The following is a 17817-nucleotide window of genomic DNA, read 5'->3' as shown; positions in this document are numbered from 1 at the left end:
TGAGAGTAGTTAAAACAATCAATTACACATAGTAATGTCCTTAGTAAACTGGTTGTGGTTTACTGTAGCACCAGTTTTACAATGGGGCCTGTCTTTCATGGTTTTGAAATTACTTTTCTGGTTCTTGATGTTGTACAGAGTATAATCTTCTATAAAGAGGTATGGGGTGAAGTAGGGTACAAGGCCTCTAGGGGAAAGTGTTAACGTTTTGACTCTGGCGCAGAGAGGATGGTTTGTATCCTCTGTAGGCGAGTCTTCCCTAGGATGGGGAGGGAACAACCTAGTGGTGCAAAAGGACTTAATTAGAGACTAAATTAGTTAAAGACCGAAAGTAGTTACCAAATCTGTGTGCCTACTCACTGGCCTGTATCAAGGTGAAGTCAGGGTTACAGCCCCTCAGGTGGCGGTCTGTAAGGATTTGGGGATATGGGTTAAAAACTTAAATTGTATGTATATAAGTATACAAATCTGTAGCCCAGTAGAACACCGTCTACTTACCCGCATAATTGTAGTAGTGATTTTGAATAGGTATTTAAATACAATGTGTGCAGATTTCAGGACAGCACTCCTCCACGCTGCGGTTGGTGGAGTTTGGATGGAACTCTGTAATAACATCGTAATGTGGAGTGGCCAAAACTCCGCTGGTGGTGCAGACTTTATTGCCGACAACTAATTTTCCTACAATGGTCATTGCATTACCACTATTGTTGGCATTGTATTAGTGATGTGAGATAGTGGTGGTGGTATTGCAATTGAAGCAAATGGATGATCTGAATATTGGTGTTGTTGATCTTAGTGGTACTCGTAGTGTTCATTGGCATTATTACTGGTTGTAGTGTTGGCAGTGGTGGTCTGAGTGGCCCTGATGATGTATTTGGAAAGGTGCTTTGTGAAATTGGGTTGTTGGCTGACTGGGGTGTGAGCCCTGGTCAAGCAGCAGCCACAAACCGTCCTTGCAGGGTGAACCACAAAATCTGGAGTGCGTCAAGGCCAGAGCTGGCATCTTTCGAACTAGAGAAGCAGGTTTTCGAGTCTCGCGACAGCTCAACATCCTGTTATTCTGGGCAAATTACTTAATCTCCCTGTGGATCAAAAACAACATTTTATGTGTCCCTGTTTAATGTAACTGGTGTGCATGCAAACGCACTCAAATACCTTCAAGTGCAGATTGCCAAGATAAAATTGCAAAAAGAAAATGTAAAGCTATCAATTGAGTGGCATTATAATGATTTTTCATTGTGTTTCTACAATGCAATAATTCATGTGTTAACATCTAGACAATGAAACATGGGTATGCATTTTTTGAAGTGTCCAAAATAGCGAGTTTAGGAATAGTGGTTAACTGTAAAATTCTGAATTTGGGGATACTAATATTTTCATCTGATTTAGAGGCACTTGTGCCAATATCTGTTCTTTCTTCTCACTGGCCTAAATTTGGAAGCCATAATGGATAATGGTTCACTTGATAATAACAAATGGTATACTATTCTGTGTTCCTTCATTTTCCCCATAATATACAGAACCCTACTTGGGGTAATAGATCGATCACCTGTACCAGGAAATCCCCCAATATACAACATGGAAACATTAAATGAAATGTACTTATTCTAGTGATGTTAGTAACAGTAGTATTTTGGCCAGGACTTGGCTAGAACCATGATAAGCCAACCAACCCCAGACATTTTTTTAAATAGACAGCAAGAGGAGTCCAGGGTGGTTTGACTTGTGCAGCTCATCTTCCTTTTCTTATTCAGAATGCCGTGCAAACCTCTAACGTTGTGTGGCTTTCAACTGTTACATGACGAAACTTGCACCATGTCAAGTCAATGTGCTGTCAATGTGGATTTCACACAGGTACAGTTTTGGTCCATTCCTATGATGTGTGTTAGGTCCACCAACAAATCTGAGCCAGAATTTCAATCTGAAGTAGCATGGGAATGCATAGCTGCTAAGGCTTGGATGGAACAGCTAAAGTTTTGTCATTCATACAAATGGACAGAAATAGCCTTTGGGCCCATACTTTGATGTTTGTAGGGCAACTGGGTAAGAAAATATACTGGTTTTCACACAAGCCACCCCACCCTGAATTTCCTTGGGTCTCTTGGTTTCAGAAATGACCTGGGCAAGTGAGAGGAAAATGGGATTTTGCTGAGTTTAGTTTTGACAAGTGCTGCAAAGAGGGGGAATTCTCATTCTACCATCAGCGAGGGGTAAAAATAGAGTCTGTTTTCCAGTGGTAGGCACCTTGCACCACACTCCTTTCTTTTCTTTAGAAAAATATTTCATTAACATCTAGCCTGCTTTCTGTTCCCTCCCAGGAATAGCCAATTGGGGATAAATTCCCTAACCTACCTCAGGATACAGAGACTGTATGCCTGATAAGGGTGTGATTATGGCCTGGTATCAGGCTGGCCTTGCTCCTACCCCCTTTTTTCATAATGAAAACATTGTTTGGGTCTAGTTTGGTTTGCCTCCCATGTGGTGGGCTGATTAGGGGTAAATTCCCATTCCAGCCTAGTGGGGGTAGTAAGACTGTGTGGGCCATTGTGAGTGGGGGAGCAATTGCCCATGTCCTCTACCCTCAAATTGCATACTCCTTTGTGTCTAATGGGTGACTCCCCGCGCGAGGATTTCCCTCCTGCAACGATTCTTGCGCATGGGTAAACTAGGGTAACGTATAATTAATAAGGAAAGTAGAATACTTCCCCTTTCCTATGTCACCTCTGCAATTGTGATCATGCTCTTGGGTCTTATATGAACCCATTCATGCTAATCACAGTGAATATAAAAGAAAAATGTCTCAGGCTGTTTTGCAAATTAAGCCATAGAGATGGAATCCATCTTGTCGGAGCACCAAATGGATGTTCTCCATTTACTTGGAAGATCAGATTTTCCTGTCTACCACACTTTGAAGGTAGGCGGGAGGACATGCACATATACACGAAACAAAAAATGTCTTACTCTGTTGTTTAATCTATCTATCTATCTATCTATCTATCTATCTATCTATCTATCTATCTATGTTCCATATCATGTGGGCCTGCTTCTACTGTTGAGCTGTTTAAACATTTATAGTGCATCTTTATTGCAACACTTTATGTGTCATTTGGTTTGGTCCATGCTCTTTGAAGGCTGTAGCATACAGTCAGCTTTAGTATGTTGCTGCAACACATTTTTCTCGCTCGCGATGTTTCCAAGCAATATATCGCATGTCAAATTTAACATTACAAAAACATTGAATTCTTTGTCAATATCACAGCCAGAAATATAACCTGATGTAGATATTGTGTTTCTCAATATGGCTTACCAAAAGAGTGTCACATTGGTTGCAAGGTTTCCATTATTAACTCCAAAGGTTAAATATTTTTGCAAATCACATTGAGGACGCAATCATAATTCCCAACTATAATCTGATTATGATATTCTAGTGTAACACCAAAATAATATTGGAATGTGTAATCACAAATTAAAATATACCCATATTTTTGCCATCAGTATAAAGATAATGTGAATAGATTTGACGGTTCCTTCTGTCATTTGCAGGTCCAGAGGAGGCAGAATTCAAGTGCCCACAGAATCACCTGTCCTGCATCGGTACAAATACATGTATTCATTTTTCTGCATTATGCAATGGTGTCTATGACTGCTCCGATGGGTACGACGAAGGAGTTCATTGCCGTGGTAAGTCAAACTTATGATTGCATTTTTTATTGTCGGAGATTCATAAAAATATATTTGAAGGCAAAGGTATTACTTTATTTCTAATAACAAAATGCTGACCGATGTGTGTGTGTGTTTTGGGGTGTATATGTGTTTTTGGTGTGTCTCTGTCTGTGGAAGGATAACTGGAAAGTGAGCTAAATAAATATAAAGGTGCCACTCATAAACAATGTTAGACATAAACATAAACATAATTAGCGCTAAGTGCACTTAGCGCTAGGATAATTATCGCAGGGCAACTCTGAATTTTATCGCGGAGATAGCGTGCTATCAGCAACGCTTATCTCCAAAGTGATCAAATTCAGAGCACTAGCTGCCAATTGTGAGATTATCGTTGGGAATACAGCGATAATCCCACAATGTTTGGTGATAGCTTGCTGATAGGGATAGACATACTTAGCCATGATATCCACCTTACATAGGATGTCATGGCTAAGAAAAAAAAATACCAGACTTTTAAAAGCAGCGTTAACCGCGGTTAGCGCCGCTTTTTTATCGCTAACAGGGTTAGGGATATCCTTGATAATAGGAGAAATGGGAGAAATAGGAGAAATGTCGCTTAGCGATGTTTCTCCTATTATTGTACTCTGGAACGCCCCCTTTGCATCTCATTAGAGATGCAAGGGGAAGCGTAGAGTAAAAGGGTGCTAAGATGCAAATTTACATGTTAGCACGCTGTTGCTGATAGGGCGCTACTTTCATCTCTGCTTTTTTGGCTTTTAAAGCCAAAAAAGCAGAGATAAAGCCCTTGTTAATATGCCCCGTTAGAGCCATATTTGGTAGCCTGCTCTTGCAAGCGTAGTTTAAAAAACAGTAGATGAGAAAGTTGTTGAACGAGAACAGGTACCCATGTACATTGAAAAAGTATTATGTTTGGAAACCCATATTTGGCTTAGAACAATTTTAAGCTAATAGGGTCAAGTGTTCATTTATTCAATGCATGAACATAATGGTTGCATTTTCCAATTTTTCTTGTTTGCATTACGTGCTTTAGCATGATGGGCGAACCGGCGAACACATTTTATTCTGTACAATAATGTTAAAAAATGTATATTTTATTTTGATTTAACTTGGAAGTTGATTTAGCAAAATAGGTGATAACATTTTAGAAGGCAATTTCCATGGGGAAACTATTAAGTGAAAAAATTTAAAAAGTTAAAAAAATATATTATTACAAGTAAAGAAAGGGTGAATAGAAGTGAGAAAATTGAAAAGAAGGAAGGGCTATCGAGTGAACAAAAAAAATCAAGTTAAACAAATAAATTGAAGAATGCACATCAAAATGTGATAGCAGGAGCAGAATGGCATACGATTAAGGGACAGGGTAACCTCCTGATCCAATAATGAAGCAGCAATTCATGCACAATATTTTTGAGACCAAAGTAGCATTTTGCAAATTAACCAGCGAACTAATAGCTCAGTTCTCAAAATAAGGAATTGTGGCTTTGGCGCTTAGAAAATGGGATATTTTGCGAATTAAAACCACCACTGCAACACAACCACAGGTCCTGCAAATGGTGGAGCTAGTGATTGTCACTTGTCACTGGCAGTCCTTAGGCGAATAAACATTCTATTGAAAATGGTCGGTTTCCACTGAACAAATGAACTAAGTGACCAATGATTCTTTTGTATCCCATAGAAAAAGAGATAAATCAGACCAACTCGCCCTGTCACAGTTGCAAACCCACTGCCTCCTACAAGCAATAGTGGTTAAATATCTCGGCCTCAACCAGACATTTTAAAAACCACAAGTCAATACTCGAGCGGCTCCTCATATTTCACTTCAAACGCTGAATGTTCTAGACTTATAGATCACTTTAATGCTGACATTTTTTCAATCAAGGATCCTATGATGTATTTTTAGAAAGGCTAACAATGGTGATTTATTGCCATGCCCCGTTTTTTTTTGTTGAAATATCTATTCAGGGAGAATAATTTTGGAAATAAAGTTTCATGAGAAACTCTGCCTTTTTGCCTTGGTTTTGAGAAGCACTAATATGTAAACAATGGTATTGTTTTTGTAATGTGACTGAGCTTAAACCATTGTTTCCTAAATGAACAGTCTAAGGAGAAAAATAAGGATTTATACTTCTATGTTTATTGGGTCATCTCGACATACTTGTTGACACCTCTTCTAACATAGAAGTTTGTGCCTAAAAGTACCTAGCAAAATTGATAGGCAACCTGAAGTGACATACATTTTCCGACCATATGCACACACACATTTTCTATTTTTCTTTGGAGAAAAAATATGTGTTGTGTAGCCTGCCAGTCATTAGAGTATTGTTGGGAGGTATATCTTGAGTGGTATTCCAGATATTGGCTTGTGGTTGGTTACTTATTAAAATTATGGATTGGTAAGCCTTCTGTGAATTTCTTTTTTTATGTTTGAAAGCTTTATTAAGGTAAAAATTGGTAGTACAATAAGGTGACATCAGCAAATAACAAGAAAAAAGGGCAATTTCGGGAGAAACCAAACAGAAGTAGCCGGTGGCACAATGAAAAAGCAAAGCATTTTAAAGTTTTTTAGGGGGGGGTGGAGGGGAGGGGAAGGGAGGGAAATAAACCCATGATAATACCATATAAGAATGAATAGAAATAAACATAATGAATGTTGGCAATAAAGTACAGTAAATATACAATTTTTCAGCAAATACATGAACAAAGAACGTTAGAAAAAAAAAGAAAACATGAAGAAAGAATAAAAACTGCATTAGTGAAATATTAAAACACCATAAACTGCAAGCAGGAGTACAAATGCTCAAGGGGGTTTGAAATTATCCGAGGAGAATGGAGAGTACGTCTTTTTGGCGGATTGATCTAAATGTAAGGTGAGAGGCAACCAATATAGTTCAACATTTCGAGAAGGTTTGCAGGAGGACGCAAAAGCAACATCAAGTCTATGTGAATGACATAAGAGATTCCACCAGCAGATTAAGGACAGTTTGTTCAGGGATTTCCAGTTGGAGACAATATGTTGTAGTGCAAGGGCCAGCATAAGGTCAAAGAGACCATGTGAATGTGGAGGGAGATCCAAAGATTCTGAAAGGCTACCCAGAAATACTAAAGAGGTGGAAAAAGGAATAGAGAGACTAAAGATACGGGAAATACGCGACCATATCTGCGTCCAAAAGAGTCGAACTGAGGGACAGAGGAAGAAGAGATGAAAAAGATCAGCATTGGGGGCATTACAGGTCCAACAATTAGCCACAGAAGAAGATAGAAAGCGAGAGATAGAAAGAGGAGAAAGGTAAAGTCTGCGATAGAAGAAAAATAGGGACTGAGTGAGAGATGCAGTACGGGAAATCTTCAAGGATTTAGCCCAGAGTTTGTCCCAGAGAGAAGTCGGCCAGGAGTAGCCCAAGTCTTTTTCCCAAGAAAGTTCCAATTTTCATTTGGGACGAACAGGATCAGGAGCTGAGAAGTATCGATAAATAAGGGAAGCTTTAGGAATAGTGGAAAGAATGGTAAGTAGAGAGGGAGACAAGGTGGGGAGAACTCCAGGAGTAAGAGAGTAATATCGATCAAGAATGGTATCCATAAGAATGAAGTATTTCTTTGCAAACCAGGAAGGGCAATGAAATTGGGATTGAAATTGAGGAAACGAACAGGGAGATGAGCCATCAAAAAGATGACGCACCCAAATGATACCTTTCGATCTCCACGAGGGCCAGGAAATAGGTCTATTGTGTATTAAAATGAGTGAGTTATACCAGATAGGTAATAATAGGAAGGAGTCCCGAGAGACAGAGACGGAGGAAACTAAAGGCCGCAAAAGAGAAGAAGTGTGTTTAAATAAGAGGGGATGGAGCTTTAGCAGTGAAGCGATTTACCTCCTGAAAAGAATAAGGGAGTAATAATTCATGTTCAACAGAGAGCCAAAGGGGAGAAAAAGGGGAGATCTCCTGTGATAACCAGCGAGAAGCTTGGCGAAGCGAGAAGGACTTATGATAAAGACGGAAGTCTGGAAAATTGCTCCCACCATTAGATTTAGACTTACGAAGGGTTGAGAGAGATATACAAGCCTTTTTCTGTTTCCAGAGAAATTTAGACAAGACAGAGTCAATGCGACGGAAGTAGAGCGCTGGGATACGGATTGGGAGCATGGACAGTAAGTAGATTAAGATCGGGGCAATCATCATCTTGATGGAATCAAGATGACCCCACCAGGAAAGAAATAGAGGATTCCAAGAGGAGAGTAAAGAATCTATTCTAGAGATGACTGCATTCATGTTAAGTTGAATAGAGGACGAGATAGAGTTAGAGAAAAGAACACCAAGGTATTTTATTTTCTTAGAATTCCAAGCAAAGCCGGTGGAATTAAAAAAATGAGGAAGGCAAAACTTAGTTAGAGGAAGAATTTCCGTTTTATCAGAATTTATTTTATAGCCTGAAACCAAGGAAATTTTCTCAAATTCAGCTAATAAAGAAGGGACAGAGGTAACCGGATCTGAAATGAATAAAAGGATATCATCAGCATAGGCAGATAATTTAAGATGATGATCACCATACGGGAATCCAGAAATGGAGGGATTGTTACGTATAGAAGATAGAAAGGGTTCACGAGCTAAAATAAACAGAAGAGGTGAAAGAGGACAGCCCTGACAAACTCCACGTTGAAGTGTGAATGGGGAAGTGAGGTGACCATTAACGAGAACGGAAGCCCTGGGCATAGAATATATTAAGGAAATATAGGAAATAAATTTAGGACTGAAGCCATGCCATTTCAGGGAAGCCATTAGAAAAGACCAGTCAACCCGATCAAAGGCTTTCTCAGCATCAACTGAGATGGCTGCAAGAGGAATAGAAAGAGAGTGGGCCTTACTTAAAACATTAAGGAGGAGTCTGGAATTGTCCGATGTAAGGCGGCCCTTAACAAAACCACATTGCTCCTTACCAATGAGACGTGGCATGAGCGGGTCAAGGCGAAGAGCTAATAATTTTGCAAAAATCTTATAGTCCACATTAACTAGAGATATAGGTCGATAATTCTTACAAAATTTGGGATCTCTACCTTCTTTAGGGATAAGGCATATGGTAGCATCTTGAAATGAGCCTTGGGCCAGACCAGCAAAACAAAAAGATTGAAAAAAAGAGAGAAGTTTGGGTAAGAGGAGATCGGAGAAGTGTAAGTAAAATTCAACTGGAAAGCCATCAGGCCCTGGAGTTTTGCCTTTAGTTAGAGAGGACAGAGCAGTGGATAATTCAGAAATAGTGAGATCAGTATCAATGTCCGAAAAGTTAAGTTGGGAAGTATCTGGCCTAGGCAAGTTCTCAAAGTAAGATTGAAGAAGATCTGGGGTAGGGGGATTTTCAGGAGAGTATAAAGATTCGTAAAAAGAATGAAATTGGTCCAAAATTTCTGCATCTGTATGTAAAAGGACATAGGAAGGGGAATAGATAGAATCTATGTTAGTTCGTTCTTTACGCGATTTTAGATAATTAGCCAGTAATTTACCCGATTTATTGCGACCTCCATAGTATCGTGCACTGCTCCGGAGAAGAAAAGAGGAAGCTGAGTCAGTAGTAAGTTTGTTAAAAGCAATTTTAGCCTGATGAAGTTCAGGAGACATATGATTTGGAGAAGAAGTGTAGAATTGATGCTCTAACGACTTAATATGAGCAAGGGTAACTTTATGTTTTTGAAGGAACTTTTTCTTCTTTTTGGAGACAAAATCGATAATAAATCCGCGGGCTGTGGCCTTAAAGGAATCCCAAAGAACATGAGGAGGGGTGTCAGGTTCAGAATTAAGTTGGAAAAATTCAGAAGTTAAAGAACGAAAAGAGGAAGAAAAAAGAGGATCAGCAAGAAGAGAAGAATTAAAGCGCCAGCGAGAAGATTTAGGAGCAGGAGGAAGAAGGTTAAATACAGTGATAATAGGAGCATGATCGGAGATAACAATAGGTTCAATAGAAGAGGATAGAAGGTTTTGAGATAGAGATGAGGATAGAAAAATATAGTCCAGACGAGAGAAAGAAGCATGTGGAGGAGAGAAAAAAGAAAAGTCTATAGTATCTGGGTGAGTGAGTCTCCATGAGTCCCAAGATGCACCTGAGTAATAGTATCAAGAAACTGTTTATGGGGCTTGTGGGGGGTGAAACGAACAGAGGATTTACGATCTAGAAAAGGATCGATAATTTGATTACAGTCTCCGCCTAATAGGAAAGAGTCATCTTTGTATTGAATACATTTTGCTCTAATGGAGGGCCAAAAAGAGGAGTCAAACATTGAACAAAGTAATTGGGATAGCATTAATAAGCAATTTAGCTAAAATCCAACGGCCCTCATCATCCTTTTCTTCAAGAAGTACTTTACAATTTAGACGTTTGTGAATCAAAATAGCAACACCATTCTTTTTCTGAGAAGCTGGAGAAAACAAAACAGTACCAACCCACAGTCTCTTTAGCTTTAAAGATTCAAAATCTGAAAGATGGGTTTCTTGAATAAGAACAATATCAGGATTGTAAGAGGAGAGGTGTGAAAGTACTCTCTACCGCTTAATAGGATGGTTAAATCCTTTCACATTCCATGAAACTACTTTGAAGATTAAAGAGTAATAAACTGTTCAAAATTGAAAAATGCAAAAACATACTGTACAAGCAATAATTCAAACTTTAAGGAGGTAGAAAATATGCAAACCGTTAAAAGAGTAGAAGGAAGAGTAGGAGGAAGAGAAGGGGAACGGGAGAAGATTAGGAAAAAGGGAAGAGGGTCAGCAAAGGAAGGAGAAGAAAGAAAAGAGAGAAGGCATAGAAGACAGTACAAATCCAAAAGGATGACTGTAAGAAACATACCTGAAAGGGGAGATACACAAAGGGGAAGTGGGGAGGTGGTGATGCGTTACAAGACGGGCAGACCAGGAACAGAAGCGAAACCACACCGAGACCTCACAAAAATTACAAAGGGTGGAACAAGATGACGAAGGGAACAACCGATACATATCTGCATGGGGAGAAAGAAAATAATTATTAGAACACGGAACTCGTAACACAAGGTATATAACAAGAGTACATGAGACTAGAGAAAACAACTAGAGAGCAGTACAGGGATAGAACAAAAACATTTCAGCCACTGTTTGATGGCGAGGAAGAGGCTTCCATCCCCTCCTCATTCTGCAAAAAGATAAAGTTTCGTAGTTCACCAGGATCTTGAAATGACCAAGTCTTATTCCGATGAGTAACTCGGAAAGTACAAGGATGGAATAAACCATATCGTGCTCCAAGGGAGCGCAAAGAAGGACGCAGTGCTAGAAATTCCTTACGTCTGGAGGCAATAGCATTAGAGACATCTTGAGACAAGTAAACTCGCTGACCCTGCCAAGTTATTTGCTCCTTAATCCTTGCTGCTGAAAGAATCGAGAGGAGATCTGTGAACTTCAAAAAGAGAATAATAACACCACGAGGTTTAGTAGATGAAGTTGTTTGTGCACCCAGCCTATGAGCTCTTTGAATACTGATGGACGTAGAAGAGGGCATGTCCAGAAGTTTCGGGAGGAAGGAGGTAAAGAAAGTCACTGGATTGTCACCCTCAAGATTTTCTGGTAAATTGTAAATACGAAGGTTGTTTCTTCTATTGCGATTTTCCAAATCCTCCGTGTGTTTCTGCAGAGAGAGGACAGTCTTTTCCAATGCTACAATGCGTTGCGTGTTGGATTGAACTTCAGGGATCTGTAGTTCAACAGAAGAAATGCGAGCATCCATGGACTCCCACTTATCTTTTAAAAGTTGCATATCCTTGCTTGTCTCCTCGATGAAAAGACGCATTGCACGAATTTCTTCCAAAATTTGATCAATGGGTGATGAAGAAGAGGAGTTATCTGGTGTAGGAGAGTCCTGTTTAGGTCGCTTGCTGGATGTAGCAGGAGGAGAGGATCTATTGGAAGACGAGTGTCCCGAAGGGGATCTTTGAGAAGAAGAATTCGACATCTTTGTAGAGTGAGTTGATGTAGATTCAACAGTTGAAGAGCTCGCCGGGGTAATCACAGAAGGAACAAATTTGTGCTAAGGAGCAGACAAAAGTGCGGTGTCTCAGAAAGTCATCGTAGTATAAGCGAAGCCAGGAACAATATACTACAAGATGCTCCAGAAAAATAATTCTGTGAGTAATTCCAACAGGAAAAGAAGTATCAGTGTTGAGAACCTTAGTCAAACATGGCAGGGTTCACCAAAACACCTTCGGTGGATCCAAGGATTGTACGTGACATGAAAAACCTGGTATATGGATATTAAAAATATAGAACTTGAAGGTGTAGTAGCATGAGGTGGATAAGGTGAAAATTATTCCCTTTAGGGAGCACTTGCGAGTTGCACTAAAAAGCGCCAATGAACTGAATGGCGCCTACGCTAGCAATGCTGGAGAGATAGCGCTCCCAAAATGGCAGTTGGGGAAAGCGTACCATGAAGCAGCTGGGGCGCAATGATATAGACAGTCAGTTGAAGAGAAAAACATCACCAGTATTACTGGTGCACCCCCAGTTGGTAGAAGGGTGCATAAGTGAGGAAAAAACTGCAGCGCTGAAGGGACGGAGCGTCTGAGAAAGGCGGGTCTCACACAGGCAGCGCCATGACGCAGAGTTCAAGCAGTTACTTCCCAGAACAGACAGCGCATTAAGAGCATAAGTTAAATTATGGAACACTCCACTTGCTCACCCTCAAGTCCGTTGACGCCGGAGAACACATGAGAAAGGAAGGTGTCCTGGCGGGTTGTGAAGGCAGAGGTCCGGTAGTATGAGGAGCGTCCAAGGTGGCGGATCCGTGAGGAGCGACCGTCACGTCGCGGAATTACATGAAAAACGGCACTCGGAAAGCCGCAAAGCCACTCCGTTTGTTCCGCTTGAGTTCCGATGCAGGAATTTGGCAAAGAGGTGGAAAAACAGCCCCCTTCACATCGGTAAAGCCGCTCTGAGGTATAGCGGTGCGGCGGAGCTCAGCACCTAGCCGGCCATCTTGTGCGGCACCCACGCCACGCCCCCTTCTGTGAATTTCTGTTGGAGTTGTTTTCATGATGGCTCCAGCATGTGCAAGCTGCATTGATTCCGGGACCATTTTCCATTGCCTGGGCTATATCATGTAGTTTGAATTAATGTCTTATTTGCTTTTCTAGGTCTCCTGAGGCGGAAGCCGGGAGGGTGTTTGTTTACTATTTTTAAAACCTTTTAAATTGTTTGAGAGTCACATTTACCTGTGTTCACCACTTATTTCCTCGTGGCATTTCAGCACTAGGCTCTCAACTCCTCGTAGAGAGGTGCACAGCGGAGTTTAGCGCTGCCGCCATTCCTGGCGTCGATTGAGGCCACGCCCCTTTTGTGAGGCCACGCCCCCTTACCGAAGCAGAACAACAACCTGGAGCATATATAAGGCTCGCTGACTAAAAGCGCCGGTTAATTGCTTTTCTAGGTCTCCTGAGGCGGAAGCCGGGAGGGTGTTTGTTTACTATTTTTAAAACCTTTTAAATTGTTTGAGAGTCACATTTACCTGTGTTCACCACTTATCTCCTCGTGGCATTTCAGCACTGGGCTCTCAACTCCTCGTAGAGAGGTGCACAGCGGAGTTTAGCGCTGCCGCCATTCCTGGCGTCGATTGAGGCCACGCCCCTTTTGTGAGGCCACGCCCCCTTACCGAAGCAGAACAACAACCTGGAGCATATATAAGGCTCGCTGACTAAAAGCGCCGGTTAATTGCTTTTCTAGGTCTCCTGAGGCGGAAGCCGGGAGGGTGTTTGTTTACTATTTTTAAAACCTTTTAAATTGTTTGAGAGTCACATTTACCTGTGTTCACCACTTATCTCCTCGTGGCATTTCAGCACTGGGCTCTCAACTCCTCGTAGAGAGGTGCACAGCGGAGTTTAGCGCTGCCGCCATTCCTGGCGTCGATTGAGGCCACGCCCCGTTTGTGAGGCCACGCCCCCTTACCGAAGCAGAACAACAACCTGGAGCATATATAAGGCTCGCTGACTAAAAGCGCCGGTTAATTGCTTTTCTAGGTCTCCTGAGGCGGAAGCCGGGAGGGTGTTTGTTTACTATTTTTAAAACCTTTTAAATTGTTTGAGAGTCACATTTACCTGTGTTCACCACTTATCTCCTCGTGGCATTTCAGCACTGGGCTCTCAACTCCTCGTAGAGAGGTGCACAGCGGAGTTTAGCGCTGCCGCCATTCCTGGCGTCGATTGAGGCCACGCCCCTTTTGTGAGGCCACGCCCCCTTCACTACTCTCTCCCGCCACTATAAAATATGTGTATGTTCCGGAGGCGCAGCGGACGGGCGCAGCGGGGGCGCCGTTTGCGCGCCGAAGGCGCGCCTAAGGCAAGCCCGTCTGCGCCCGTCCGCGACGGGACCGCGACCAGCGCCAGCCACGCTGTCGGTAAGAGTAGGGACGCCACCCGGATCGTTTGGTCCAAGTCTGCATTACTAGCCCTGAATACAGACAATCCCTGTCATGCTCTCAGGTATGACCTGGCCAATGTTACACTACCGCAATCATGTCCGGTGTGCCACTCGACACTTCGCGAAGTTCCACTCCCTAAAACAGCAGTTTTAAATTCTAAAACAGGCTCCCCGATTAACCACCCTGACATCACTATTAAAGCCGCCCTATTAAATTGCAGATCCCTCCCCAGGCATGCTGACGACATCTGGCTGCTATTAGAGGACTCTGATTGGGACGCTCTATTTCTTACAGAAACATGGCTGTCTGTGGACAGTGTAGCTTCTATCTCACTGGCTGTCCCACCAGGCTACAAAATGAGCGTCTCAAACAGAAAAAATGATAAAAAGGGCGGTGGGGTAGCGATTATTTTTAAAGACAAATATACACTATCCTCCTCAACGCCTACCTCCATCCCAGGCATTGAGGGGCTTCATTTCTGCTTTCAAATAAACCCCCATTTGTCTCTAGCCGGCCTGATCATCTATCGGCCCCCGGATTGCCTTACCAACTATACTGCCGAACTAATGGACCTTATAGTCCAAAGCTCAATAGTTCACCCCCATTTTATTGCAGTTGGCGATTTCAATGTTCACATTGACAGCCTAGACTGCCCCCTAGCCACCCAATTTATTTCTACTCTGGAAGCGGCGAACCTATTCCAAATTATCTCGGAACCAACGCATAAGGCAGGCCACACGTTGGACCTGATATTCTCCAATATCCCAGACTGTTCAGCCAAAACCGCACAACCACTGCTTTGGACGGATCACTTCTTAATCCCTTTTTCTTTCTCCTTCCCCTCCCACCACCAGACAAAAGGGAGACGATCCTATGTTCGCAGAAACTGGGCTAACATATCAGCAGAGACTCTCTGTCCTGCTCTCTCAGCCACTACTCCAACTCTGTCATCAGATGTGAACTCGGACGCTGTGGCTCTAAATCTCTGGATAGGTAATACGCTGGATACTATCGCGCCTGCAAAAATCGCTACATCACGCAGAGAATCCCCTTCGGCCCCATGGTTCTCGACTGAGCTATTGGCTGAAAAAAGTCATTGCAAAAAACTAGAGCGTCTCTGGCGGATAAACTATTCCACATCAGCAAAAATTAGCTATAAAGAAGCCCTGCGTGTTTTCCACAAATCCATAAAAAAAGCAAAACAATTGTTCTTTGCAACCTCCATTCAGCAAGCTGAACAATCCAGCAAGGAAGTTTTTAAAATTGTTCAATCCTTTTTTAAACCTCGGGCAATTGAAACTGAAGTGACTCCGTCGGAGAAACTCTGCGAGGACATCTCGGTCTTTTTTGATAAAAAGATCGAGAAAGTCTACGACACCTTCACCAGTCCCGAGCCCACAATCATGTCCGACACAAATGATAATGTGGCTTCCCTCCCCGCCTTAGCTCAATTCCATCCTATTTCCCTCGCCGAGGCCAAAAGGGAATTACAAAAATGTAAATCAGGGGCTCCTGATGACCCTTGCCCGCCCAAGCTCTGGAAAATGATGTCGGACTCAATTGCCACTTCATTGCTACATATCTGGAATACATCCATCAAAACTGGTCTATTCCCTGATTGCTGGAAACATGCCACACTCCTGCCTTTAAAAGAGAAACAAAACGGTGCCCCGGATGATCTGAGCAATCTCCGGCCAATTTCCCTGTTAGCGGCCCCTGGCAAAATGTTTGAAAAACTGATACAGCGCCAACTGAACAGGTTCATAGAAGAAAGAGACACACTACATGAAACCCAGTCGGGTTTCAGGGCGGGCTTTAGCACTGAGACCGCTCTGATAGAAGTAGCTGAGTCGATCAGGTGGTCTTTAGATTCAGGAGCATCGGCTATGTTGGTGCTCCTGGATCTATCTGCCGCTTTTGATACTGTGGATCATGTGAGGCTACTGTCAAGGCTAAAAAACACAGGCCTGGAAGATAAGGCTCTGGGCTGGCTACAGTCCTATCTCACGGATCGTACCCAGAAAGTAGCCTTGGGCCCCCTTTCCTCAAAACCTAAACCCCTCTGGTGTGGTGTCCCTCAGGGCTCGGCCCTCAGTCCACTACTTTTTAATATTTATCTGGCTCCTCTCTTTTCCCTTATTGCTAATTGGGGTGTCAAGGCGATTTCATACGCCGACGACACACAATTAATCTTCCCCTTCTCGGACGTCTCAGAGGCAGCCTTCAGTAATATGAAGGGATGTTTGCGAGATGTTGCCAAATGGATGAATGCAAACAAACTCAAATTGAATGCGAGCAAGACGGAGGTCATCTTCTTTGGCAAACATACTCGGCCCCCCCCAAGCCTGTGGTGGCCCTCCGAAATGGGTATCCCTCCTCTACCCAGCACCAACGCGAAAAATCTGGGAGTAAGATGGGATGAGAGTCTCTCCTTTTCTTCACATATACAGCAGGTCTCTGCGTGCTGTCTCCATAAACTAAGAAACCTTCGCAAATTTCTGTCCCTTCTGCCTGAAGACTGTCGCAAGACGGTGGTCCATGCTACAGTCACTTCCAGATTGGATTACGCAAACGGCCTCTACCTTGGCCTACCCAAATATCTGGTGCAACGACTCCAGATAGTGCAGAACGCGGCTGCGAGACTGCTAAAAAACATCCCTTTTAAACAGCATGTCTCTCCGTACTTGCGCGACCTGCATTGGCTCCCTGTAGCCTGCAGAATCAAGTTTAAAGCTCTAACTCTAGCGTTTAGAGCCCAAAAGGGGACCTGCCCCTCCTATCTAAAGCTTAGACTCCCCAGATACTATCAGGAGAGATGCTTGCGCTCTAATTCACGAAACCAGCTCTCCATCCCCTGCGCCAAGAGAGCCAGACTCGGAGGCAGATCTTTCTCTGCCTGCACGGCGACACTCTGGAACGCCCTACCGGTCAACATCCAACTGGCTCCAACGGAAGCCAGTTTTAAGAGGCAGCTAAAGACCTGGCTCTTTTCCAAGAATAACTAAACACTCTCTCCCCTTTTTCCGCCCATTCCTACCTGGAAAAATGATCACTCAGCGCCGGGACACCTCCTTGTGAGGTAGCTGTTCGCGCTATATAAATATCGGTATTATTATTATTATTATTATTATTATTATTATTATTATTAAGACCCGTTTATTGGTTTGAATATGTATCTAATATTATCGATTCATCGACAATTGTGGGCAAATTAGTTTATACACTAATCCCTGATAAAGTTATAAGTGCTGGATCATCAGTAACATATATTGACATGGTCTAGTTGTGTCAAGAAGTTATTTAATGTAAATGTGTAAAAATTACTGTAATTATTTTACGTGAAATGACATCTCTGTTAAAGCGAGCTTTTTGTCCATCAAGAAGAATAATGCCATATCTTGCCAACATTTCAGCATGTGACATCAAACGGTGAAAAGACTGAATGTTCTTACCTTGCATTATGTTTAAGGATGCTGAGATCTTTGTACCAAGGCAATGGTTATGCAGAACCAACCTTAATTTAGTGTCCATCACCATGGAACAGGCCTTTTGAGGTGCTGATTGTTGAATTTGTCATTTGTGTAGGGCATAGTTTTTGTATGATCTATTCAGTAGAATCCTGTCAAATACTGCCTCTCATTAATGGTAAAATATAATATTGTTGTGACTTATAGGCCGACCTAAGTTCAATTAACAGTTTATCTCAGAAAATCA

At 42.3% G+C, this 17817-nt stretch overlaps 1 protein-coding gene across 1 annotated transcript in view; it reads left to right on the top strand.

Annotated features, from left to right (window-relative positions):
• The window catches only part of LRP1B (LDL receptor related protein 1B), a 3669685-nt gene that overhangs the window by 457801 nt on the left and 3194067 nt on the right, over positions 1-17817 (top strand). Inside the window, exon 3 of the mRNA XM_086955170.1 lies at positions 3544-3681. Within this exon, the coding sequence (XP_086811296.1) occupies positions 3544-3681 (138 nt within the window). The remainder of the gene's footprint in view (positions 1-3543; positions 3682-17817) is intronic.

The sequence above is a fragment of the Lissotriton vulgaris genome, chromosome 2_1 (assembly GCF_964263255.1).
Source record: "Lissotriton vulgaris chromosome 2_1, aLisVul1.2, whole genome shotgun sequence".
NCBI lineage: Eukaryota > Metazoa > Chordata > Amphibia > Caudata > Salamandridae > Lissotriton > Lissotriton vulgaris.
Note: the sequence above shows the minus strand (reverse complement) of the source record. Positions and strands in the feature narration are given on the sequence as shown.